General features: G+C 34.7%; 1 protein-coding gene across 2 annotated transcripts in view; it reads right to left on the minus strand.

Moving 5' to 3' along the window:
• Positions 1-177: 177 nt before the first annotated feature.
• LOC106056962 (thyroid adenoma-associated protein homolog) overlaps positions 178-27,523 on the minus strand; it is a 37,614-nt gene continuing 10,268 nt past the window's right edge. For both annotated transcript variants that reach the window (XM_056024826.1, XM_056024827.1), the window contains exons 11-40: positions 27,143-27,257; positions 26,932-26,998; positions 26,455-26,648; positions 25,951-26,112; positions 25,733-25,802; positions 25,438-25,601; positions 24,552-24,707; positions 23,128-23,226; positions 22,902-23,019; positions 22,581-22,726; positions 20,992-21,136; positions 20,019-20,214; positions 18,773-18,951; positions 18,144-18,340; positions 13,218-13,327; positions 12,980-13,112; positions 12,386-12,511; positions 11,448-11,570; positions 10,343-10,440; positions 10,150-10,236; positions 8,284-8,415; positions 7,620-7,788; positions 7,397-7,503; positions 6,658-7,237; positions 5,820-5,894; positions 5,675-5,715; positions 4,992-5,227; positions 3,267-3,380; positions 2,863-2,996; positions 178-712 (exon numbers count right to left, since the gene is read on the minus strand). In XM_056024826.1, the coding sequence (XP_055880801.1) occupies positions 236-712; positions 2,863-2,996; positions 3,267-3,380; positions 4,992-5,227; positions 5,675-5,715; positions 5,820-5,894; positions 6,658-7,237; positions 7,397-7,503; positions 7,620-7,788; positions 8,284-8,415; positions 10,150-10,236; positions 10,343-10,440; positions 11,448-11,570; positions 12,386-12,511; positions 12,980-13,112; positions 13,218-13,327; positions 18,144-18,340; positions 18,773-18,951; positions 20,019-20,214; positions 20,992-21,136; positions 22,581-22,726; positions 22,902-23,019; positions 23,128-23,226; positions 24,552-24,707; positions 25,438-25,601; positions 25,733-25,802; positions 25,951-26,112; positions 26,455-26,648; positions 26,932-26,998; positions 27,143-27,257 (4,750 nt within the window). In that variant the 3' untranslated portion in view covers positions 178-235. The remainder of the gene's footprint in view (positions 713-2,862; positions 2,997-3,266; positions 3,381-4,991; positions 5,228-5,674; positions 5,716-5,819; positions 5,895-6,657; positions 7,238-7,396; positions 7,504-7,619; positions 7,789-8,283; positions 8,416-10,149; positions 10,237-10,342; positions 10,441-11,447; positions 11,571-12,385; positions 12,512-12,979; positions 13,113-13,217; positions 13,328-18,143; positions 18,341-18,772; positions 18,952-20,018; positions 20,215-20,991; positions 21,137-22,580; positions 22,727-22,901; positions 23,020-23,127; positions 23,227-24,551; positions 24,708-25,437; positions 25,602-25,732; positions 25,803-25,950; positions 26,113-26,454; positions 26,649-26,931; positions 26,999-27,142; positions 27,258-27,523) is intronic.

Genomic DNA, 27,523 nt, shown 5'->3' on the forward strand with positions numbered 1-27,523 from the left:
AATCCTGGAGAAGTTAAGTGCATTCAGCTCTATTGGTTTGTATGACATTCATTTAGAAAAAGCACACACATCACAGTAAATAAGAAATGAATTTTAAGCACTGCAAGGGGAACTTGCAGTACAATAATACTAACTAACTGCATTTAAAAACATTTAAATCAGGAACTTTACTAAAAGTTTGTTGTTTTTTTTGCTTTATTGATTTAAAAATTTTAAAATTATGAATCTGAAAGACTCAGGCAGCAGCCAACATATTCTTGAGATCAAATTTGACGACTACATCAGTAAGGTGATTCTTCAGTTCTAGGATCTGATAGTCTAAAGGATGTTTGTCTTCTAAGCTGGACAGGATTTGTAGGAGTGTTTTGGCTTTAAACACCATGGTGCATAGAGACAGGTATCGACCTACATTCAGATACTGATCACTTTGTAAACAGTTGACCAGCAAACACTCCAGCCCCTGTCTAAGAATGTCCAAGTTGTGGAGGATATGAGTGGATAGAGCTGCATCTTTCAAGCACTCATCCAATCTAGGCCTAGGGTCAGCAACCCATTTGATTGCTGTCTCTGAATGACAGTAAAAAAGTAAGTGGTTGTCCTCAAGGTCATCACCAAAGACTGACCTGATAGCAGTAGTTATGAATCTTGTAAAATTCACTGTATCTAGGTAAGTGTTCATTTCACCCTTATCAAAAAGCCTTTCACTGGATTCCTAAAAAACAAAAAACATTACCATACTAAATCTTTTTTTAAATAATCAAACTGTGCTGTTGATATCAATGTACAATTTTTATTAAAAACTTTAGGGAAATGAAACTTAATAGAAATAAAGTTTTATTTGTAAGAAAAACAATGTTGTACACAGTACATAACAAAAAATTCTAGTTTTTCTTCACTAAATGATTTAACTCATTGACTGCTGTGTTTTGTTTTCAAAAAAATGCTACTTTTTAAAAAAAAATAAGAAAATGTTCCAAACATGGCTAAAACAAAAATTTATTGTTTAAGTACCAATGATGCTATAGTAACATCCAATGATGCTATAGTAACATATTTGGTATCAAAATAAAGGTAAATGAATGGAGAATGTGAAAATGTAAACATCTTTCTATTTAAATATAAGATACAAATTATAATCTAAATAATATGACACTCAGAAAAAAAAATGGATGCCAACTTTAGAACTTTTGAGACCTAAATTTAGATTTTGTTCTTTGTATTACTGTTGAAACAGCATATTTAGACTATTTACAGCATTTTCAAAAAGAAATGTGATAAAACAGTCAATAAAAGATGATGAATCATTGATTATATTATTATTTTTACCTTGTTTTTTAGTCAGAAAAAAAGTGAAAATTATTGCGCTTTTCATTACTACCAATAACAATAGATACCAGTACTAAATCTATCAACCAAATGCACTCAAATATTATGTACATTTGAATCAATGGGATATAGATCTAGATTTGTCTTCTTTTTATTTGCATAGAACATCTTTCATTGTAATACTAGACCAGTGCAAGACATAGGCTAGCGAGAGATCAAAGCCTAAATCTCTAACTAGATGAAGGACAATAAAAATCCTAATTCATTTTACCTAAGATTTAGACATCGAATAGATCATTATTACTGTTCCTTTGTGATAAGTTATGGATTTAGAATAGTTTTATATTTTACTTTTATTTAGTAGTAAACCTATTGGAGTGCAACTTGAACCAGTATAGTGATGGTGATGATTTTTACCAAAAAATAATACTAAAAAAAATTGCTAGAAAATATACCAAGAAAAGGCCCAGCATGGTGGATGAATATTGGATTTAGATCTGCCATTTCTGTTGTTTTCATTTATCTAAGGGTTAGATCTATAGGAATCTACAAAGGTGTAAAGATAAAAGCATAGATCTAGTCAACCTTGATCTACATTCAAGACCTAGCCCTAGTCTAAGGCTAAAGCCTAAGCGTATAAGGCAATACTAGATCTAGATCTAAATCTAAATGCTAATAATGTCCAAGTCTGCTTCATCCTATGCTAAATCTTGATCAAGATCTTCATTATTACAATTCATAGAAGTATAAATAAAACAATAATAAAGCTTCTTCAGTAGTAAACATTGTGGGTGTGTCTTGGAAAAGCATAGCCATGATGTTGTAGATTTTTACAGATAAACAATACTAAAAAAAAAAGAAAATGGGGAAAAAATGCCCACAGTGGATGATTATTTGATGTAGATCTACCATTTCCTTTCTTTTTATTTACCAGAAGCTTAGATCTAAAGATATATCTAGATCTAGAGTCCAAGTCTAGAGATAAAAGCTTAGATCTAGTCAATCTCGATCTACAGACTACACCTAGCCTACTGACAATAATAGATTTAGATCTAAATACTAATAATATAGATATAAATACGCTAAATTTAGACCTACCTGAATCTAATCTATATATCTAGATCAAATTCTTCATTATTACTATTTATTTGTGATAAATTTTAGAATAATTATAAAGTCTCTTTGGTAGTCAACATTGTGGGTGTGTCTTGAACTAGCGTAGTCATGGCGACGTTTTTTTACATTGTAAAAAAAGTAATAAATAAATGTCTAAATAAAGCCAAAAGCTTCTAATTTCTATGTAAACAAAGGATGAAGAACTCTTTTATAAAGTAAAAATAGTTCCACTGTTGTTAGTTAAAAATTTTAATTTAAAAATGCAACGAAACAAAGGTAGGGTAAGAACGTCTATGGGATAGACGTTCCATGCGTTTAGGGCAGACAGACCGTCTATGGGATAGACGCTCCGCACTCATTGAGTTAAGTTTGCTATTTATACATTTAATTTTGATGTTTTCAAGAAGTGAATTGACTCACCTTTACATCTACAGTGGAATCTTCCATTATCCAACCAATCAGACATATCAGGGTTTTATTTAAATCTCTCTTTCCATGCACATTCAGAAGTACACTTGGGAGACAAGCTAAGGCATAACTGGGATGGAATTCGCCTAAAATAAAGATTTTTTTTTCAAATTATCAAATGCTAGTCTCAAAAGTGTACAGCAATTCAAACTCTCATAAGTCTCTGGATAAGTTGATTCAGCTTTTAAAGTTCATTCTAAGACTTGCCATAGAATAATAATGTCAAATTTACAGATACTTGTAAAAATGTTTTACTTGTAAGGAAGATCAAAAAGCTTCAATATTTCATTTTTAGTTCAACAAGTAAATCAGCACATACAATTGTATGGGAACAATGTAAAAAAAAACTGCATGACCTGAAGGAAGTTTACAAACAGCACACAAGATTGAAGCTGCAATATCTTTGACATCCAGGTCATCTTCTTGTAGCAGACACGCTAAACTGTCCCAGGCATTGTAGATCATGGAGCCTAGGGAGTATCAAGGAAGCTTGGAGGTTCAAAAGCTCATTTTTTAATCAGGCAAAGTATATATATATATTGTCAATTGTTAGCATGTACGTGTCACCATGAATATATTCACTTACTGATGTCCTAGTAGAGAAATAATTCAGGGATGGATAAATCTTTAAAATTGTACTTAAAGGAAATAGTTTACCTCAATGACTTTCTAACCTGTCATTTGATTTTCACCCATACTTAGTAACACTAGCCAGTAAATGAAGTCGGATCTAGATTGTGCATGGGACAAAACTTCTATACATATATATTAGGATAGCACCAGAGTTGAGCTATGGCTTCAGATAGTAAAAACTACCTGTCTAGAGGTAATGTATTTTTTATAAAAAGGAATAACTTGAATTCGAACTTATGGGCAAAGGCCTTCTCAAGCCAATGTGGTAACCACTCTACTAGCCAATAGTCTATGAACATGGAAGATTGTCTAGTTATCTTTTGTTTCTAGTTTATGTTTGTGTTCTCTAAGCCTCAATCTATAAAGGGAACTAAATCAACTTATACCAGCACTTCTTTCCCTTGCTTGAGAGAACAAACACAATCATTGATTACCAATACTTCAGTCACTCAAAACCAATATAATTCTATTACCAATACTTCAGTCACTCAAAACCAATATAATTCTATTACCAATACTTCAGTCACTCAAAACCAATATAATTCTATTACCAATACTTCAGTCACTCAAAACCAATATAATTCTATTACCAATACTTCAGTCACTCAAAACCAATATAATTCTATTACCAATACTTCAGTCACTCAAAACCAATATAATTCTATTACCAATACTTCAGTCACTCAAAACCAATATAATTCTATTACCAATACTTCAGTCACTCAAAACCAATATAATTCTATTACCAATACTTCAGTCACTCAAAACCAATATAATTCTATTACCAATACTTCAGTCACTCAAAACCAATATAATTCTATTACCAATACTTCAGTCACTCAAAACCAATATAATTCTATTACCAATACTTCAGTCACTCAAAACCAATATAATTCTATTACCAATACTTCAGTCACTCAAAACCAATATAATTCTATTACCAATACTTCAGTCACTCAAAACCAATATAATTCTATTACCAATACTTCAGTCACTCAAAACCAATATAATTCTATTACCAATACTTCAGTCACTCAAAACCAATATAATTCTATTACCAATACTTCAGTCACTCAAAACCAATATAATTCTATTACCAATACTTCAGTCACTCAAAACCAATATAATTCTATTACCAATACTTCAGTCACTCAAAACCAATATAATTCTATTACCAATACTTCAGTCACTCAAAACCAATATAATTCTATTACCAATACTTCAGTCACTCAAAACCAATATAATTCTATTACCAATACTTCAGTCACTCAAAACCAATATAATTCTATTACCAATACTTCAGTCACTCAAAACCAATATAATTCTATTACCAATACTTCAGTCACTCAAAACCAATATAATTCTATTACCAATACTTCAGTCACTCAAAACCAATATAATTCTATTACCAATACTTCAGTCACTCAAAACCAATATAATTCTATTACCAAGTTTATCTTCTGAGTCCAGTAAGATGGTCCTGACATTGTTCATCAGGGCATGACAGCAGCTGACTTGCAACACTGGACTGTCATCAATTTTACAGTAAGACTTGACCCTCTGTGTCCATTCCATCAAAAGATGTGAAATCTCTTTGGAAACTTCAGAATGTTTCTTCAGCTTGTCATACAAGACAGGCACAAGCTGGGCAGAAAACTTGAAGATGGCTGCCTTCACTTCCAGTCTTACAAAGATCAAAATTTGTTGAGATAGGAATTCAAATATATTTTTGAGACTAAATGTATTCTATTTGCTGATATGAGAAGTACTGTATGTTTATGATAAGGGGAGATAATGGGAGATCAAATACAATGTCATCAATAGCAATGAAACATTAACACATACTAATAAAGTGGCATATGTCATTTGTTGTAACAAGCCAAGGGTTTGCTAATAATTCTTGTCCCATATACTAGTGATGTAACTTCAGTTTATAACTTATTAAAATATTTGCATTTTGTTTAACATGAATACCTAGGAATCATCCTAAATTATTTCTAGAATACCTAATTTGACTTACACAAAAATATTGCAAAGCCAACATTGAACTCATAGAATATAGAACGCTAATATAAAATAGAATGTATAATTTCAAACAAAACTTCCATTCATCTTTAGGTTTTGTACTGACCTTCTCTCTCTGTCCATTTGTTCAAGTAACTGACCAAATAACTGAAAACAAAGTTTGGGGAAAAGTTTCATTTTTTAAAACCTATTCCTTAGTCTACTTTGAAAATAGAATCAAAAGCATTTCAAAAAGACAATTTCAAATGTACCTGAATGTTCTGATCTATATTTTGATTCATCAACTTTTCAGCACAATGGGGAACAGATGCTAGCACAGAATAAACCTACAAGTGTAAACATTGAAAAGTTATAACTGAAATGAAATGAGTTCATGTCAAATGTTTAGAAATCTAAGACAGGCCAAACATCTATTGTGTTCCAATAATAAATAAAAGCAATAAAACTTATTGGGTTAGGTAACTCTTTCTAGACAGAAAATTAAAGGGCTTTTGTGTGTTAAGACACTTGACCAGAAAAATGAACATGGCATATATCGTTGCAGAACCATGTTTACATTGATACTAGTTATAAGTGTAAGAACCAAATATCATATTTCTTGTTTACACAAGTTCATTACAGTAAAGTATTTTTCAATAACTGATTAAGAGATTAATATAAAGAAAATGGTATTTGTCACATTCTGAAGGAATCAATTTCCATCCTGACAGAATGACCATTTTAAGTTTTCTAGTCTTTTAAAAATATTTATCCATATTTTCCCAGCTTCAGCTCCATGAAATAATGTGACAATATCTCTTCAGGATTTAAAAAATTGAGTACAGAAGAAAACAAGTTTGAAAGCCTCCATAAAGAGAGTTAAACCTCAAAGAATGTCCCATTACATTCAGTCCTATATGTCCTATTACATTCAGTCCTATATGTCCCATTACATTCAGTCCTATATGTCCCATTACATTCAGTCCTATATGTCCCATTACATTCAGTCCTCTATGTCCCATTTGGGTAATCTAAAAACATTCATTTAACTACTTTGTAGAGTTTGCTGGTTCAGATGTCAAATTCTAAAAGTAAAAAAAAAAAAATTACCTTTTCTAAACAAAGATGATAGTTTTCTCTGTTTAGGCCAATCTCCATCAAGTCATTGTACAACTCACCAGCGACAGAAACTATTACCATTTTGTTTGACCAGACACTGCTCTCTGTATGTAAAGTAGAACTTTCACAAATACTAGTCACTTTAGTGCAAATAGCCTCAGCACCAGACACTTCATCATCAATCAGCAGCAAGAAGTCATCATCTAGTGCTGACAATAATGCATCTAAGACACACAGTCGCACTTCATAGAATGGAAAATGCAAGAATTTAAGCATCAATCCCTTACAATCCTGTAAAGACTCATTGTCAAGAGGCTCAACATTTTCTTTACTGTAGGTGAAGATCTGACCTAAATATTTGAAACACAGTTTTGCCATTGTTTGCTGTACTGATATGTACATAGGTTTCCATATACAACTAGAATCTTTATCACCTTGGCAAAGACATGCCACAAAATCTGACCATAATTTGGAAGTTTTATCCATTTGAAACCTTTTACTGTCAGTCATTTCTAGAACACAGTCAATTACATTGAGCATCAGTTGCCAGGTAGCCCAACAAGAATTCTGACTGAAGGAAAGAATTTAAAAATTAAACTTCTTTTGTTAAGCAAGTTAATTGAAAAGCTATTTAAAACTCTTTAAAATAAATACTAAAATGTCAAATCTAATTTTTTTAAATAAAAATGCAAAAGCTAAAACTTCTTTTTGTACTAAGTAAATCACTAACCTAGAAATTAGCCATGTTCTGTTGCTCAGGTTTGATAGCATAAAATTAAGGTAGTCTTCCTTAGTAGCTGAGTCTAGACTTGGTAGCAACGTCATTATCTGGCACAACTTAAAAAGAAACAAGAAAACTTATTAACTTATTGTATTGACAAATCAAATGCCATATTATTAAATAACTCATGACTGTTTAAATAGCTCATAAAGAACTAACTGTTTTAGTATACCTGTAACAAAGAGCCATGAATTAAGCTGTTGGAAATGTGCTGATTATAAGACTCTGGAATGTTAGCCAATAAAGTCTGGCTGATAGAAATCACCTCATTTCTTCTAACCAATGGGAGAAGAGCTAGAGATGCTATGATTCTTGTTTTGTAAACAGGACTGGAGGCACATCTAGATACACATTGAAACAAACAAAAAAACTGTTAGGATTTCATTGAGAAGTAAATTATAAACTTTTTTTTTTTTTGGGGGGGGGGGGGGGGGCAGTTTTCAAAGTTTCAACTTTAGATATTTATTTTCTTATTTGGATTCCATATTATTTTTAAATTTCATCTGATGTCTGTCCAGATATTTTAAATTCACTGCTGTTTTCAAAGCCTTTTCTCTGGACTGGTGTAAGTAAGGTTTATGAGGCTAAGCAAGAAAAGAATTAGCGGTGCCCCTTCATTAATTCAACTTTATAGTGTTTCTGAAATAAATTTTGTAAGAGGTTAAGCAATCAATTATTTGAAACATCTGGCATTATTCATATCCAATCCTTTCAGAAAATGTACATATAACCGAAAATACTTTTACTTTACTTAAAACATCAAGTGTTTGTTCAAAGTAGGTTTGTCTTTAGCTAGACTCAAATGGAAAATGTAACGAACTGAAACCAAAACTCACTTGATAACAAAAGGTATGAAAGCACTTAGACTCATATTGGTGTCTGGGTTGTCTATAGTGGATGGATAGAGGCGACCCAACACTAGCAGCACAGGATAAAGACTGGGATGGAGTTGAAGTTTATCACTGGAGCTGATGAAAGAGAAAAATGCAATGGCTAAACAATGTTCTGAACCAATTTAATACTGAAATGCTTAAATTACCATTAAATGAACTCTTCCAGGTTTCTCAAGCAGAAATGAAAGCACCACCATTCTCAGCCTTGACTTCAAAAGTAAATAGCTAAGTATTGAAGCCTCATAGCTGAAAGGATCAATTAGTACAAGATTATAACATAAAATATCCAAATCAATAACCCCCATGGTTAGTAGCACTGTAGAAATGTAAGATATTAGGTTGAAAGTTCATGGTCAAATTTCACAATCAACAATATTAAAATGTTAGACAGAAAGCAATAATCAAGTAATATATTTTGACTTCTGACAAATGTCACTTGTTTTTTGAAAGATTAATCAACTAAAATATATTTTTTAAAGTGTTATAAATGGTTTCTTTTTTTTCTTTTTTTCTTATTTTATATTTGATTTGGGAGGTCATAAAACTTTATCTAGATCTTAGTCTCTAAATAGTAAATTCACAGACTTTTCACGGTTATGTGCAAAGCATCTTTACTCTTGACACTAGATCATTATAATCATTAGGCCTATACAAACAATACTGGTCAACAGTTTAAGTCACTCTTACTGTTACAACAAGTAGATTTTAGGTGAGGGAGGACCCAGGGAGTTGTACATGTTAGCAGGATAGACTATAGACTAGATCTAGTATGTCTTCAGTCCAAACAATGAGAGGAAACAAATATTTCCTTCCTGCCTGCAAAAAAAAATAAAATAATGTGCAAGTGAAATGCTGGCTGGCAGACAAATGGGTGAAAGGCAATGTAGATGTGTGACTGTTCAGCTCAATGTAGATGTGTGACTGTTCAGCTCAATGTAGATGTGTGACTGTTCAGCTCAATGTAGATGTGTGACTGTTCAGCTCAATGTAGATGTGTGACTGTTCAGCTCAATGTAGAGTTGTGACTGTTCAGCTCAATGTAGATGTGTGACTGTTCAGCTCAATGTAGATGTGTGACTGTTCAGCTCAATGTAGATGTGTGACTGTTCAGCTCATTAACACAGCCAGCCATTCATGTGATACTAATGACTAGACACACTGCTTTTTTTTTTTCAGATATTTTTTAGGAGAATTCTGGAAAACTTTTGAACTTTAGAAGACTTCTTTTTTTATGAGATTTTAGGAAAGCTACAAACCCTCTTTTTTTTAATTTGGATTTCTGGATATTTTCCAACTAAACAAAATTCACAGGTTTCATCTAGTTCCCAGCAGTCACATGGGAATGACCTCCCCTAGATCTCAGTCAGTACACGCACATAACTGTTCTGCAGTTGAAGTCAGTCTTACAGCACATATAAATCTAGATGTTTGATCATATAGACTACATCTTGATCATCTTCAGTAATAAGAAACATTTCTTTACTGTCTGATAGAAACAATGAGAGACACAATGCACTACTCTGACAGCTCAAATTTGATTTGAACTCAATTGGCCTAGTTCTCTGTACCATGTCTTCAGAATACTATCAGAAGGCTAATTTTCTTGCCATAGTTAAATTAGAAGATTTATTTGAAGATTCAGTTGACTGATCTAAATGTGTGTGTGGTTTTGTAATACATAAATTACAACAAAATTATTGCATCTCATACACAATGTTTTATATGACGTAACAATACTCCACAACTAGTCATATTCAACACATTTTAAACAATGCTTTCTAAAGACTTTGACAAAACTCTTTAACTCACTGTATGTTATCTGTGGCTGCCTTCAGCTCAGACAAGAGAAATGTGTACAGACTTGGATATTGATGAAAGAAAGTTCGACCAGACTGACTGAAATCAATGCAACACATTAGATTTGCAACTGTTCAAAGTGTATGTAGTGAGAAAGACAAAATGAAATGATGACTAGTGTTATCAAGTGAAAGTAAAACTTCACCAATTTTTTTTGGATATGTCTGTTTCATCTTTACTTCTCTTAACGCCAAATATTCTGGTCATCAAAGAACTTAATAACAATGTGGCAGAGTTTCTAATCTGAAACATACAGAAAGATTACAATCAGCAAAACAAATAACTATGAAATAAAGTGTTTAGCATTTTAGCATTGCTAAGTTTGTTATATATAATAGTTGTCTTTAGATAAATACTATTGTTTGTTATATATAATAGTTGTCTTTAGATAAATACTATTGTTTGTTATATATAATAGTTGTCTTTAGATAAATACTATTGTTTGTTGTATATAATAGTCTTTAGATAAATACTATTGTTTGTTATATATAATAGTTGTCTTTAGATAAATACTATTGTTTGTTATATATAAGTCTTTAGATAAATACTATTGTTTGTTATATATAATAGTTGTCTTTAGATAAATACTATTGTTTGTTATATATAATAGTCTTTAGATAAATACTATTGTTTGTTATATATAATAGTTGTCTTTAGATAAATACTATTGTTTGTTATATATAATAGTTGTCTTTAGATAAATACTATTGTTTGTTATATATAATAGTTGTCTTTAGATAAATACTATTGTTTGTTATATATAATAGTTGTCTTTAGATAAATACTATTGTTTGTTATATATAATAGTTGTCTTTAGATAAATACTATTGTTTGTTATATATAATAGTTGTCTTTAGATAAATAATATTGTTTGTTGTATATAATAGTTGTCTTTAGATAAATACTATTGTTTGTTATATATAATAGTTGTCTTTAGATAAATACTATTGTTTGTTATATATAATAGTTGTTAGATAAATACTATTGTGCCAAAAAAAGCTAAGAATAAGAGATAAACTAGAGATTAGGTTAGGAAAAAATAAGGTACAAAAAATATAATAGGAAGTTTGTGCTTAAGAAAACTTTGAGATTGTTTAATTTACAATGAATGAAGGGCAGGTCTAGTTACTTAACATGACACAATCTCAATAATTCTCTATTGATTGTACGACCTAAATTATTGTAACAGGAAATTATTTTTGTTTTAGACTCTTCATTATCAGATCTGAATAAAAACTAGTTCAACTTACTGCCCAAAGCTCTGACTTGAAACCAAGAACTGAAGCCTTCAATCCATCAGCAACATAGGGCAAAACATCTTCCCCCAGTCTGGCATCTCTGTAGAGTGCTCCCAGTATGTTCACAGCATGAATCTTGGGAAACATTTATAATTTTATCATCAAACAGAATTTGACACAAACATATTTGGTTCAAGTAGAGCTCTGTTCACCAAAAAGTAAATGACAAAATAAAATGCAACATTACAGGAGCAGCATCAGACTTATCAGCAGATCTAATAGTGTATCTTTACTACACTAATAAATGTAAGCCTTGACACATTGATTGGGAGTGTTTGCACAGCTCAAATGTGTTGCAGGTTTGTCACTGAAAACACAGCAAATAAGACTAGAATTTACTGTAAAGTCTAATCAAGCACAATGGTTTCTTTGAATACATTGAGTTTCTTCAATTGAATCAAGTATTTATTTTATTAGAGACACCACTGAACTGATCCCCCACCTCCAACTAAATCTCTGTTTATCTTTTAGATGCATAGCAATGTTCCAGAAGTTTACACTCATTTCAGGTTAATCTGGCAAATAATTGACACAGCTATTATTATTCTCAAGGGCCTAAATTGTGCCAATGTGCATAATCTAATTACTTTTCCCAACTAATGTCAGGTACCCATTAGAGCTGGGTGGACTCAGAGGTGCCAGAAGATCCCGAAATTAAAAATCAAAGTCTTCACCAGGATTTGAACCCCGGACCCCAGTTTGGAAATTTTTCTCAAGCCTTAAACAAAATATGTGCACTGACCTCATGCCTTAGCCCTGCCATGTCCACCTAAAAGCCAATGTGTGACAAGTCTAAACTTGAAGTTAGATACAGTTCTACACATTGAAGTTAGATACAGTTCTCACATTGAAGTTACAGTTATACACAACTACACAATGTAAAAACACACCTGTGAGTCCTGGTACTTTGTCTGCTTCTCTTCCCCCTCCTCAATAACAGCCAGAGCTAAAAGATCATTCATTACTTGATGGAAACACTTCCTCCCAGCAGTCACTGGCTCTGTTGATGTTATGGCCTGAAATATTTTTTTCAGCGTTTTTAAATAGGTCACTACATGTGGTTACCCCTAATAAACTTGGTTATAGTAAAAAAAAAGAAAAGATTAACTCTTTTGTCTAAAAAGGTAAAGATATATAAAAAAAACTACCCTTAAACTTTTAACTTTTTTAAAAATGTTCATGGATGACATAAACAGAAGGGGTAGGGTATATATATCTGTGATAGTGTTAAGGTTATTATAACCAAAATGGTCAGAAATAACCACATCCTATAGTTAACACTACTTTTTAAATAAAGTTTCCATTCAATGTCTATACACTTAAGTCCCTAAAACGTTTCTTAGAAAACACTCACTTAGAATTGCTTTATATGTTATTCTATCATAATTTTTTATTTGGTGATTCATTCAACTTGCAATCTGCTTCTTTGTTTTATGCAAGCAAGAAAAACTCATTCTATAATCTATGTCATACCTAATACCAACCTGAATAAAAAATGGAATGCCTGCACTGCGTCTTGTAATACAAAATTTTGATCCAGAATCCTCTGACTTGATGTCCAGCATCACTTGTGTTAGCCACTGGATGGGAAGATGATTAAAGGAAGCCAAGGGATGACTGAAAACATGCAGAGACAGTAGAACAATGTTTGGATTAGACAAACTATCTCACAAACAATTTCTCATTGGTTTATTTGAAACAATAATGAAAACAAGCTCTGACCTCCATAACATCTGACACATTAACTGGAAGCCAGCATAAGCCAGTTCAAAAGCTCCACGGTGAATGGACTCTAAAAGCTGCTCACTGAAGTAATCTCCAATCATCTTTACCTGAAATATAAACAAATGTTACATCTACAACAAACATGTTTGAGTGTGGGAACAGAAGCACAAATTTGTGAAGGTCTAAATTGAAAGGTGGATAGAGTATAAATTATTCAAGAACATAAAGGATTGCAAAATTAAAATTCTTTTAGTGTCTTTGTTTTGTTCTAACTTCACTTTGGTTTCAAAGGTTGTCATGGCCAGGGGTGTCAATGGGGTTAAGCTCCCATTGTCTATAAAATACTCCTAATGGCATGCGTCTCAAATAGCCTCTGACAACTAAGTCCAGCACCTGGCCTGCTCGTGTGGCTTAGATATTAAGCCAGGCGAAACTGCTCTTACTAACAGGTGAAGGGGTGAAGGCGGATACCTGGCGCCACAAAACCGGGAGCTTCGGGCAGATGGAGCTTGTCAGCCTAGTAAGGCAGTTCATCTAGGAGAGGGGTACTCTGACTTCAAACCCCCGCTGCCTTGCGGTACTGAGGCTTCAGGAGACAACCTCGAGGAGAAATCAGGAGTGAAGCCCCTTAGGCGTTGGGAGTATCAGCTGCGAAATTCCCTCCGGCAGCTTCTGCAACTGAGTTGGTGCCAAATGTAATGCGATGCGTTCCTTTGGATCACATCAGCAAGGCCGAGAGAGGGATCATGACGCATGGGCCACCCATGACCCCTTTATCCAAGGCCCAGGAATGCGCCCCGGAGAGGAAACTCTGGTGCTGCTGCAAAGCGGCTAAAACAACACGGGAGACAACAGTTACGGGTTATAAGTCCAACTTGATTGGCGTAATGTATGGACGCCACGGGTTGTCTCTGACGGTGGGAGAGGTCTTCGCGCCTCACTGATCAGCTACCGCCCGCTTCAACCTGGGCAGCCCCCAGTCAGTTAGGTGCTGATCCGCCACAGCCTGCCTGCTCTAATGGGTGCTTAGAGCTTAGTTTAAAACGACAAGTAGGCTGGAAACTTGCACCAAGCAACAAAAGAAGAAAAATTAAACTGAAAAAGAAAATCCCTGTCATGCGACTGGCCACTTGGAATGTCAGGACAATGTGTCCTGGTCTCACTGATGATCTAAGGCAGATCGACGATGCAAGGAAGACGGCAGTTATAAACAACGAGCTAAAAAGGCTACATATCGACATTGCAGCCCTGCAAGAAACCCGACTGGCCGAAAACGGCATGCTCCGCGAGACTGACTACTTTCTTTTGGAAAGGGAAAGCACAGGATGAGACTCGAATACATGGTGTGGGCTTTGCTGTCAAGAACAGTCTTCTTCCCATGATAGTCCCTCCAGTTGGTGGCTCGGAACGGCTACTAAGCATAAGTATGATGACAGCATCTGGAAAAGTCACTCTAATTAGTGCCTATGCCCCCACACTAAGCTCGCTTCAGGAGGACAAAGACAATTTCTATGAAGACCTCAAAGAAGCCATTGCAAACATTCCTCAAAAAGAACATATGATCCTTCTAGGTGACTTCAATGCCAGAGTAGGATCAGATCACACTACCTGGCCAGACTGTCTTGGGCTTTTTGGAATCGGAAAGATGAATGAGAACGGACAAAGACTGCTTGAATTCTGCACATACCATAAGCTCTGCATTACCAACACATACTTCAGAACAAAACCACAGCACTGTGTCTCATGGAGACACCCTAGGTCTGGGCACTGGCACCAGCTGGATATGATACTGACACGAAAAAAGGACATTGGAAATATACTGCTGACACGTAGCTACCAAAGCGCGGATTGTGATACTGATCATACTTTAGTGTCCTGCCGGACAAGACTGCTGCCAACTAAGATCCACACATCACAGGGAAAAAGAAAATCACGCCTGAATACTACTAGCACAAAAAATCCTGATCTTTGCACCGAATTTGAGAACAAATTAGAGGAAGCTTTTAAAAACTTCTCTGTGACTGAGGTAGAAAAAAGCTGGACGTTTATGCGTGATACAATCTACCAAACATCATCACTGGTCTTTGGAAACAAAACCAAGAAAAGCGAAGACTGGTTTGAAGCTAGTCTACCAGAAATGGAAACTGCCACTACGAACAAGAGAGCAGCCATGCTAATCTACAAGAAGGATCCCACCCCAAGCAACTTAAAAAGGCTCAGAGCTGCACGCAACAATGCCCAAAGAGTAGCGAGACAATGTGCTAACAAATACTGGCAGGAGCTATGCGAAGATATTCAATCTTGTGCCGGCTGTGGTAACATAAGAGGACTGAATGAGGGCATGAGAAAAGCCTTTGGACCTCACACCAGCAAGTGTGCTCCGCTCAAGTCAAAAGATGGCTCAATCATCAGCGATCGTGCGCTGCAAATGGAACGATGGGTTGAACACTATGCAGAACTCTACCAGATTGAAAACACCATCTCACCAAATGCTGTTTCCAACTTTCCATCACTTCCAGTTTTGACGGAATTAGACGAAACGCCCTCAGTAAAGGAGCTGAGCATTGCCATTGACATGCTTGCACATGGGAAAACACCCGGAGGAGATGGCATTCCTGCTGAAGTAATTCAGGCTGGAAAACATGCCCTAATCAAACCACTCCATGAACTGCTAAGCTTGTGCTGGGAACAAGGAATGGTCCCCCAGGAATTGAAAGACTCCAACATTGTTACAATTTATAAAAATAAAGGCGACCGCTCTGATTGTAACAATTACAGAGGCATCTCACTGCTTAGCATAGTCGGAAAGGCTTTTGCTAGAGTATTACTAAAGCGATTACAGATCCTGGCAGATCGTGTTTATCCAGAGTCGCAGTGTGGCTTTAGGGCAGGTAGATCTACAACAGATATGATTTTCTCTCTTCGGCAGCTACAGGAGAAGAGCAGAGAACAAAAGCAGCCCCTCTTCATAGCATTTATTGATTTGACCAAGGCCTTTGACCTTGTTAGCAGAAGCGGTCTGTTTGCTGTACTAGAGAGAATCAGCTGCCCAAATAAGTTAAGAAAACTAGTGTCAGCTTTTCACGAAAATATGCAGGGCACCGTTCAGTTTGAAAGTTCTTCCTCCAGGCCATTCTCCATTAAGAGCGGTGTCAAACAAGGATGTGTACTGGCCCCTACACTATTTGGCATCTTCTTCTCAGTCGTACTATCCAGTGCTTTTAAATCCCTGGAAGATGGAATATACATCCATAGCAGATCTGATGGAAGGCTCTTTAACCTGGCACGTCTTAAAGCCAAAACGAAAAGGCGTCGTATCTTGATAAGGGAGCTGCTGTTTGCCGATGACGCGGCACTCGTATCTCACTCACAAGGAGGTCTACAGAAGCTAGTGAACGCCTTAGCAGCTGCTTGTCAAGAGTTTAGCCTTACTATAAGTCTCTCCAAGACCGAAATCCTGGCACAAGACGTCGCAGAAATACCTATAATACAAATTGGGAACCACACCCTTTCAGTGGTGCAGGAATTTACCTACTTGGGTTCAACAATTGTCAGTAACCTAGACTTAGACATCGAGCTGACAAAAAGGATAGGAAAAGCTACCACAGCATTGGCAAAACTCTCCAAGCGCGTCTGGGAAAATGGTAAATTGACCACAGCGACCAAAATCCTAGTCTACAACGCCTGTGTTGTGAGCACTCTCCTTTATGGCAGTGAGAGCTGGTCAACATACATGTACCAAGAGCACAGATTGAATAGTTTCCACTTGCGCTGCCTGAGACGCATAATGGGCATCTCTTGGAGGGACCATGTCTCCAATCAGGAAGTTTTAAGATTGGCCAATATGAACAGCATGTATGCTCTCCTAACACAAAGAAGATTACGCTGGCTCGGACATGTCACCCGCATGCCAGATGGCAGAATCCCGAAAGATATCTTATATGCTGAGCTTGTGGAAGGAGTCAGACCCAAGGGCCGCCCAAGACTAACATATAGAGATGTCTGCAAGCGAGACATGAGAGCCTCAGGCATCAGCGAAAGTATGTGGGAAAACATAGCCAAAGACCGGAGTGCATGGAGACAGACTGTGCGTGCTGGGACAACCCTTGCTGAGAACAAAAGAATTGAAGCGGCTTTAATCAAGAGGGATAAAAAGAAAGCTGCCCTGTCTGCTAGCCCTAAATCAGAGGCATACACATGTACGAATTGTGGCAAAGTCTGCCGTTCTAGAATTGGCTTGATTAGCCACACCAGATTCTGCCCCGTCTCAAGATTAAGCCAAAACCAGTGACTCATTTGGGCGCATCCATTGCCTTTCGAGACAAAAGGAGCCATATATATAACTTCACTTCACCACACTGGAATGTGATATTACACTGGAATTGTGTAGATTGTACAATGCAATGTCTAGATCTAGGGAATTATTTGTTCCCACTCAAGCTTAGTTCAAATCCATAAAAATAAAGCACTACCCTTGAATTGGTAAAAAAAAAAATGGAACAAGTACAGCTGTATCCCTGAATTACAATATTCAAACAATTGTTTCAGTGAAATTAAATTTATTAAGCTCAATTGACATATGAACGGATCCCCAATCCATCGTCCATTTTCCTTTTCTAGTACTTTTGAGTATAGTGCCTCCCCAATCAGTGTCAATGTGTTTGTTGAGGTCATAATAAGGAGGATACTTAGCTTGAGATTGAAAAACACTAGTAAATAACATTTTACTAGTTACAATTATTCACTGGAAACAAAAGTTCAAGGCTAGGCCTATATCAATTTGTATTTAAAGATTAATACAATGTTGTTAATTTTCGCCTTGTTTAGCCATCCCATTTTAAATTTCTGAGGCAACTGAAATCTACCTTAAAGAATAAGAAATTTTCAACTAATACTAAAATTAAAAAGCTAAAATTGACCAACCTGATCAAATGTTAAAAGTGACAATGTTTCATGTTCAGTAATCAAGTTGACTGGAACCTGGAGGCACAGTTTTCCAAGGGTCAGAGAGACCTCTTTGATGCTACGCCAACAGCAGACCACCAGATATTCTGGCATGGATTCAACAAGGATCTGGCTCTCTTTTACAGTTGACTCAGATAAAACTGGCCCAATGCTCTCTAGAGACATGAAATAAAGAACAATGAAATTTGAAGGGTACAATTATTAAATGGGGAAAAAAAAAGTATTTAAAAAAAATAATAAAAAGAATGCTTAAATTATCCTAAATTGATTAATTTAAATAAAAAAAAAATGTAAAAAAATAAACACATTCTCCTACTCTGATAGAGTCAGGAAGAAAGTGTATAATATTTAATGATGTTGACTTTAGGACCTAGATATACATATAAATATCTCAGCTTATCAAGAGAGGGTTTCAAGTTCTATGAATTATTCCCATCAAAAGTTAGATATCTTAAAGATGTCCAGGAGTTCACCCCACTCAAATGAGTATCTACATATATTAAACTAAGTAATCTAAATGGAACAACCTTAGTACCATCTGAAACAAAAATACAAGTGCTTTCCACTCTGAATTAATAAAGACTTACCAATGTTGAACAAATCTGACATGTCTAATGTTGAACTGTTCAAGACATTCTCAGGCATATTGCCCTCTGGTGATGAATTCTGCACAACAGGGGAAACAATCTTAGCCAAGTTCTGGCAACTTTGTATGAGATGAAGAATAAAGTTCTTTGCAAAAGGAATGTATTCTGACTCCAAAAGTCTGAAACATTGAATCATCAATTAAACAGCTCAGAACAGAAAACTGATCAAACACATTTTGAAACTCTATAAATCATGGGAAGTGGGGGAGTGGTGGCTGGTGTCCTGGGTTTGAATCTCACTGAAGACTGGGATTTTAAACTTCAGGGCGCCCCCTGAGTCCACCCAACTCTAATGGGTTACCTGACTAAGTTGGGGAAAGTAAGGCAGTTGGTTAATGTGCTGGCCACATGACACTCTTTTCTTTAAACACTGGCCAAAGAAACAGATGACCTATGATCTTAACATCATCTGCCCTAGAGATTGCAAGGTCTGAAATCAGAACTTTAATTCATGTTTGTGCATGATTGATATGAACTAAGTAAATACTTTGTCTGCTTGTAACTGTTGTCCTCCCCACATGACAGTGTCAAAAGACTTTCATATTTCTCAATGAGGTAGTTAGCTATATCATATTTCTCAATGAGGTAGTTAGCTATATCATATTTCTCAATGAGGTAGTTAGCTATATCATATTTCTCAATGAGGTAGTTAGCTATATCTAGTTATCAATCTACTTTTAGCATGTAGTGTATTACTTGCTATTAGTCTATTTCTATCCCATAGTCTACTTCATACTATTAGTGTGCTCTAATTCTTAACAATGATGAAATAAACATTATAACAGCAGCACTAGGGTAGAGTGGTCATTGAGAGAAGAAGATGAAAGGAAATATGGGTGAACATAAATAAGCTTCAACCAAGACTCGAAACACGGACCTCTGAACTGGACAAATTGTCTAGCAACCATGTACCAGACTAAGATGGACTTGACCATTCATGACCACAAAAAAAAAAGAACATTTCAAGCTAGTAGAGTTACTTTTTTTGATACTAAAGCTTCAAATTATTAATGTTTCTCTAATTCTTACCAGTTATCATTTCAACCATTGGTCTATTCTAGCTTCAAATCAATTACTGATCAGCTGCCATTTTTTTTATCAGTAGTATATATATATAAATGAATATATAGATCAAATACTATGTTTCTTTTATTGAACCAGACACTGAGTAGTCTCTCTAACTTACTGGTAGTTGAGCTCTGGCATGATGTATCTAATACACAACAGTGTAGGGTACATTGGCCTGGTTGCTGCGGCAGTGATCAAACTTTGATTGGCTACACAGATCTCATCATCCAACAGATCCAACAGAACATTCAGCAGATTCAGAACTGGATGTTTGAGCCCAGTGTTTCTGATAGGAGCTCCATTTGACAATGTTTCTAAAGATGACACACTTATAGGTCACATGAATGTTGACAATGTTTCTAAAGATGACACACTTATAGGTCACATGAATGTTTACAATGTTTCTAAAGATGACACACTTATAGGTCACATGAATGTTGACAATGTTTCTAAAGATGACACACTTATAGGTCACATAAATGTTGACAATGTTTCTAAAGATGACACACTTATAGGTCACATAAATGTTGACAATGTTTCTAAAGATGACACACTTATAGGTCACATGAATGTTGACAATGTTTCTAAAGATGACACACTTATAGGTCACATGAATGTTGACAATGTTTCTAAAGATTACACACTTATAGGTCACATAAATGTTGACAATGTTTACAAACTGTAGGAATACAAAGAAAGAGCCAATCTTGATATAACAAAAAAAATTGCATATGTATATAATACAATTCTCTACTGCTTAAACAGGTGCAACAAAATACAAGCAGACTTAGAATAGTATTAGAATAGATACTTTGCTTCCAAAATGTGTATATTCCAGCATTACTGCATATAGCCTATACTCACAGAATTTAAAATGCTAAATGAAATATAGTCTTAGCTAAATGTCATCAATTGTATTATTAATTGATTTGAACATGAAAATCAATTTCTAAAATGATTTACAAAATATGCAACAAAGAGATTGTACTACATAACAAACATGATAATTTTATTTTATAATAAATATGTAGAGTCGCATTGATGATGGAAAAGAAAAAAAAAAAGAAAAGGTAGATAAAAGTTATACCAACCTGGCAATGTAAAGATATCAGCATGTAACTCTTGCTGCTTTAGAATCAACAAAAAGTTGTAGACTGCTGTTTCACAATCCTGAGGTCTTGTGCTGCAAGCTAACATCATTGATATCTCAAAAATATGATTCAGTTGGTTTTGATTCTGAAATTATTTTCGACAAACAAATAATTTAGAAAATAATGTTTACTAGCTGACCAGCAGCGTAGCATATGCCGCTATTTAGTAACAGGTGAACACTTCTGAAAGACACAGTTGTCCGAATGGGGGGTTTGGGCAAACGACTGTGTTCGCATGCCTGGAGAGTGAGGAAGGTGTGGGTGCGGGCGGGAGGAGGATAAGAGAGTCGGCCTGTGTATGTGGTGTCCTGCATGGTTGGGTGACGTAGAGAATTATATATACAGAGAAGATTACTTGTTCTCCCCCCCCCCCTTTTTTTTCTGAGCTGCCCTCTCTATTGCAACAAAAGTTAAGTGGGGTAACTCTAGTCCAACTTGCAGACATAAAAGAATTATCTTTCTATGACTTTTTCATCAAGGGTTAGAGAGTCTGCGCGCATGTGTGGTATCCCCCATGGTTGGGGCGACGTAGAGTAGAGTATTATATATAATTTTTACTAGATAACTGGCCTAAATTATTTTTTGGGGGTATAAATCTAAAAAAGAGGAATATAAATAAGGAACAAATTTATCATTACAAACATTTACTAATAGTGATAATACATCAGATGATGACAAAATTAAACATCAACATCACATTACAGTGGATCCCTGGACACATTGGCGTCATGGGAAATGAAAGGGCAGATAACCTATCAAAGGCAGGATCATCTATGGAACAACCAGGTAGACCTGTAAACTACCTCACCCTTAGGTCAATGTTAATGAACAACCACAAAGAGGAGTGGCTCAACCAATGGGCAACAGGAAACACTGGCAGAGCCATGTACAAAGAAATGAACACGCCTAACAAACTGGACAGTATTACCTTCCTCTCCTGCAAAGAGCAATCTACAATCTTCCAACTAAGGACAGGACACACACCTCTGTTAAATTACCATCTCAATAAAATAAATTCCACACAACTCCCCCTTTGTAGACACTGTGCCCACTCTTATGAAACCGTAAACCATATCCTTTTTGAATGCCCCTTCCTAATCCACCTTAGGCAGACCCTACTACCACTACAGCCCAACATAACCAACACCCTGTACAGCAGTGCTGAACATCTGAAGAAAACAGCACACTATTTTTCCTTGGCACAGTCTGCAAAAGAGCTGACAGCTCAGCAGCAAAAGGCTGGCTAGAAGAAGAAGAAGAAATGCTATGCCTTGACAGTTGCTAAGAGGGCTGAGTAAACTTCACATTATGTGCCTTGAGCTGCTAGGAATGAAAATTGTTGACAGGTGGAGCTCAAGTAAGAATAAAATCCTGGCCCTGACTTTCATTGAAGTGAACTTCTAATTGATCATTTAGTATTCCTTACGTGTAAACACAGACATAGAAGCAACAAATAATGAGAGATGGTGCAGTCAACTATGTAGATGTTTTATTGCATTATGTCTACACGATCTCATTTTGTAACTTACCCAGAGTGGTCCAGCTTGCTGCATGTACACAGATAAAATGTTAAAAGCCTCTTTCTTATTCTCCTCAAAAGTGTCTGAGATACATTCCAGTAGCACCTGAATGTGTTGATGGCTCAACAAACGTGTGACTGAGAACTCAACACAATCTGAAACACAGTAACAATAATGTTCACAATTTTGTTTGAAAGGTGAATGTTAAAAAACTGTTACTTTTATTTTTTTGTTTTGTTCTATAATTCAAAATGTTCAAGTGAATAGAATTATTCATTCAGATAAAAGGAATTTTAAAAAACATGATGAAACAAAGGAACAAGACTCTACCTGAGCCAAATATATTTGTGAGTAAAGACAACATGGCCAGACTTGTGGTCCGCCTGGCAAAGGCTGATCCAGGATACAGTGAAGACAACAGGTAGTTGGTCAGCCATGTATAGAATTTCTGAATGCAAGAAACCACTACAATGATCAGTGGCTGTGCTATCCATATTAAAACAGAGTGTTATGTAACCAAAACTATTTTATTAGATTCTATGAAAATTGTAGAGACCTGATAATTTTGGATTGTTTCATCAAAATCTGCATGTTTCTGGTTTTTACTTAAGTGTTTTCTCATGGTAGCCAGTGATTCTTTTGATCTGCTGAAAAACTGAACAGAAAAAAAACTTTTCTATAATTTAAAATAATAAATACTGTTGCGATATCACATCCTTTGTTTTAAAGAAGGTAATGAGCAAGGAGTTGCTAAATGATCACTGGGTGGCTGAGTGAAGTTAGACTGTAGGACACTTTAGGGGAAAATGACTGGTCAAAGAATATCTGAGATGACAGTGTATATGTTAAGTTTAGAATGTGCACAGAATGGTTGTCAGATAAGAAAGAAATGACATGAATGATGAACTTGCAGCAGGTTTAATAGCTGATTTCAAAATTAAAAAAAAAAATTCCCCAGTTTTCTTATCATAAATAGCATTAGAAGAGACAAAATAAACACAAAATTGAACATAAACTAAACAAGAAGATAAAAAAAAAAATACTTTAAAAAAAAATAAAAAAATCTTATATTAAGCATATTTGTATCAATTAGTTTGGATCAGTCTTGTAATTAAAATTGTAATAGAACTAGACAAACAATAAAAAAAGCATTTATAAAAAAAAAGGGTTGGGGGATTGACCAGAATTTGAACTCATGGCTCAAGCCTTCTGAAGCCAACACATTACTCAGCTAGTAGAGAGCTTATGAACATGGAAGATTGTATAGTTATCTATTGATTCTATAGTCTCGACCTATTTTTCATGTTGTGTTTTTTAAGACTCAGACAACTTCCAATAAAGGGGACTAATTCAGCTTATACCACCACCAATTAATTACAATTTCTTTTCTTGTTTAAGATACCAAAAAAAATAAATTATTACTAACAGTAAATTAACTAATTGGTAATCTTTTTTATTGATTCTTGTGTTGTCAGGTAAAAGAAATAATTGGGCAAAGATTTTGCTGGATCCGAGATTGGGTGTGAGAGAAATACCAGACAAACATAAAATATGTTTAAAATGAAAAACAAAACATAAAAGATTAATTTTACTTCAAATGTTATGTTGCAGATTTGCATATGTGTAGTTTAAGGGTTCCATTGTATTTAACTATGTTGGCAAACACAAATAAGCAAAGACATTTACAATTGCACATAACTGCAATCTGAGAGTTTTAATTAGTTTTGGTTTGAAAATTTTTTTAAATTTTAAGATAATATGTATTATTGTATAAAAGTATGTTTATTAGAAGTCATTTTTTTTTTCATATAAACATAGATACAACAAAATTTAGCTGAAAAGAGAAAAAAAATATAGCTGCCCTATATTAATAATACTGTCAGAAATAACAAACCAGTTTGTTTATTTATTTTCTCAAAAGTAGACCTAGATTTAAAGTTACAGGTCTAATAAGAGACAAAATTAAAAAAGTGTGTTTACCTTCTTGGACAAAGACAAAAATGATTGTCTAAATGCTGGCGACTGATTGTTCAAGTTGCAAGGAATGAAAAACTTCAGCATTGTAAATTCAAAGTGGCTGACTGGTTCTGTAGTTTTGTGATTCTCACACAGCAAACCAAAGGCATCAAGACGAACCTGTTCATTAAAAGTAACTTCATACATGGAGGACATTGTAAGTGTGTGCTGTCAGTGAATTTATCTAGATTGTAATCAACTGATGTGTCTGTGTGTGTGTGTCTGTTTGCTGCACCAGAAGTTTCTCAGTTATTTCCAGTTGAGTTAACCATGAGGACTAGAGAAATATGTGAGGCCAGAACCACTTGGCAAGGGCTTGACAACCTAAAAAGGGGGCTTGAGTTCAAATCCCCACTAAAGCAGAGTTGTGGTTGGTGAGTGCCTAAAGGCAGCAATGATACCTTCTCCCAAATACTCCTCCCCCCACAAAAAGAGATTGGACCATAGCACATTGAGCATGCTATAAGCATAAAAGTTGCACTAAATAAAAGCTATTATAAAAAAAAAAATATAAATAAAAGAGCCCAATGTCACTCAAAACCAAATGGAGACACTTGACATTTCATTTCAAACAGAAATAGACACTTGACATTTCATTTCAAACAGAAATAGACACTTGACATTTCATTTCAAACAGAAATAGACACTTGACATTTCATTTCAAACAGAAATAGACACTTGACATTTCATTTCAAACAGAAATAGACACTTGACATTTCATTTCAAACAGAAATAGACACTTGACATTTCATTTCAAACAGAAATAGACACTTGACATTTCATTTCAAACAGAAATAGACAAAGTATTACAATTAAAATCAACTAAGATTGTTTCTTTAGTTAAACTTACCTGCTGGTCAAAACTACACAAAGCAGACTTCAAAACATCAGGGTGAAGATACCCATACCATAAAGGTTGTTTCTCTATAGACTCTTGTTTTGCTTTGAACAATCCTAAAGTTCTGGCCTTTCTTAAACACATGATGACAGCTCCACAACTAGCTCTGTCTCTGACTAAATAGAACCACACAGAAGATAAGTAATTATTTGACTTTAATCATTAGTTATTGTACTTAAACTGGCACTTACAAAACTATTTAAATTGAAACATAAATTAAATGAATTTTTAAAAAATTACAACGTACCTGCAGACAACCTTGTAATCAAATACTGTAAAACTTCATCCCCTTGTTTCATCAGTTTCACTAACAAATACTGTATGCAGGTAAAACATAAAAAATGAACAAAATAATTAACAACTTGCAAAATTTTAACAATAATTTAATCCCATTGAAATAAAAAGCTAGATGACTATGTTCTATGTACAGCAAATGATGCAATAAATTTACTTGTAGAAATTTACCTCAATGAGGTTTTGTTTTAACTTTGAATTGTTGGAGCATAAAGCTTTGACCACTGGCTCCAACCAGGTGAAAAAGAAACCTTCCTCCCAGGAGCCAGTCTCTCCAACTGACTTCAGTTCTTGATGATGTGTTATGAACAATGTGGAGTATAGCTCAGATGACTGGAAAAAAAATCCAGCAATAGACAGGTTACATTATTTATATCAAGAATAAAAACAAACAATAAAAGAGTACAAACTTTTTAATTAATTTGAATATAGCAAGAAAATTTTCATAAATAATTTAAATTAGGACATTGAAAGTAAAATTTAGTTGTCTTATCTTTACATTTATGTACTATTCTCCCAAAAAAGATGATTTTGTCCTCCATGTGCCAATGTGTTAATCTTATCATTCGTGTTAATAAGAAATTGAATCTGTTAATGTCATAGGTTTTTCTGGGTTTATTCATTACAGTATTATTACAATGCTACTGACTGATAAAAAATGGCAAGAAAACGTACATAACAAGCCAGTGCTTGCTCCTCTAACTGATCCACAATCTCTGAGGGCAGCTTTGATCTAAGGGACAACACCTGCCTGGCACCAAGCAAACGTACACAAGTGGTCAATGCACTAAATTTCCCCTTGCAAGTCCAGCTGACAGAGAACAAATGTTCCATGATGGTGGCAATAAATAGGTCTGGCTCTGCATCACCTACAAATTCATTTTCAAGAAAAAACATTTTAAGGTAGGAATTATTTTAGACATTTTTAGATGCACTTAAAACCATTTTGTTTTATCCGAATTTTGAGTATGATCAAAAGATCTTAAGCTGTAATTTGGTTAGTAAGTGTAAGCAAGTTGAGTACTCCAGACATTATTTAATGGATTAAAATGTTGATTTTGCATTTGTGGTTTCAACTTATTTTTACATTATGATTAAGTAATAACTAATTCTGAGTATTTATTGTTACTGCTTAGAGATGAAGTAACTCACTGTGTGCAATCTTGATGTGAATCTTCAAAACATTTTCAAACACAGACTTGGCACTTTGTCTGATCACCTTGTTAGAAATACAAGTGGAAATGTTGTTGATACAGCAAGCAGAGTTGATCCAAACTTAAGATATTTAGTTCAACCTCAAAAAATAAACATTCTTATAAGTTAAATTAAGTATTTTGGCACGTAAATAAATGATATAACCTACATCCAGTTGATCCTCCCAGTGTGTCCAAACATAGTCCAGTAAACTCTCCAAGATCCTGGTCTCATTACTCAATGTATTCACCAAAGTCTCACAAAGACTGTCACCAAGGCACATGCTGAAATTCAATCAAAATTTTTACTTGATTAATACACTTATCTTTATCTGAATTGGCAGAAAAATGAATACAAAAACTTATCTACCATGCTTACACACCACCCAATGCAGTAACAACTCTAGCAAACAGGCCAATTTCCAAAACAGAAAATTCCTGAATTTCTAATTGACTTTTCTATCAACAAAGAGAATTATTTAGTTTGAAGGCTGGTCAGTAAATAATTTTGTATCAAGATAGCTTAATTTAATTTTTTGTTTAAATTAAGT

Source organism: Biomphalaria glabrata, chromosome 3, assembly GCF_947242115.1.
Source record: "Biomphalaria glabrata chromosome 3, xgBioGlab47.1, whole genome shotgun sequence".
Taxonomy (NCBI): Eukaryota; Metazoa; Mollusca; class Gastropoda; family Planorbidae; genus Biomphalaria; species Biomphalaria glabrata.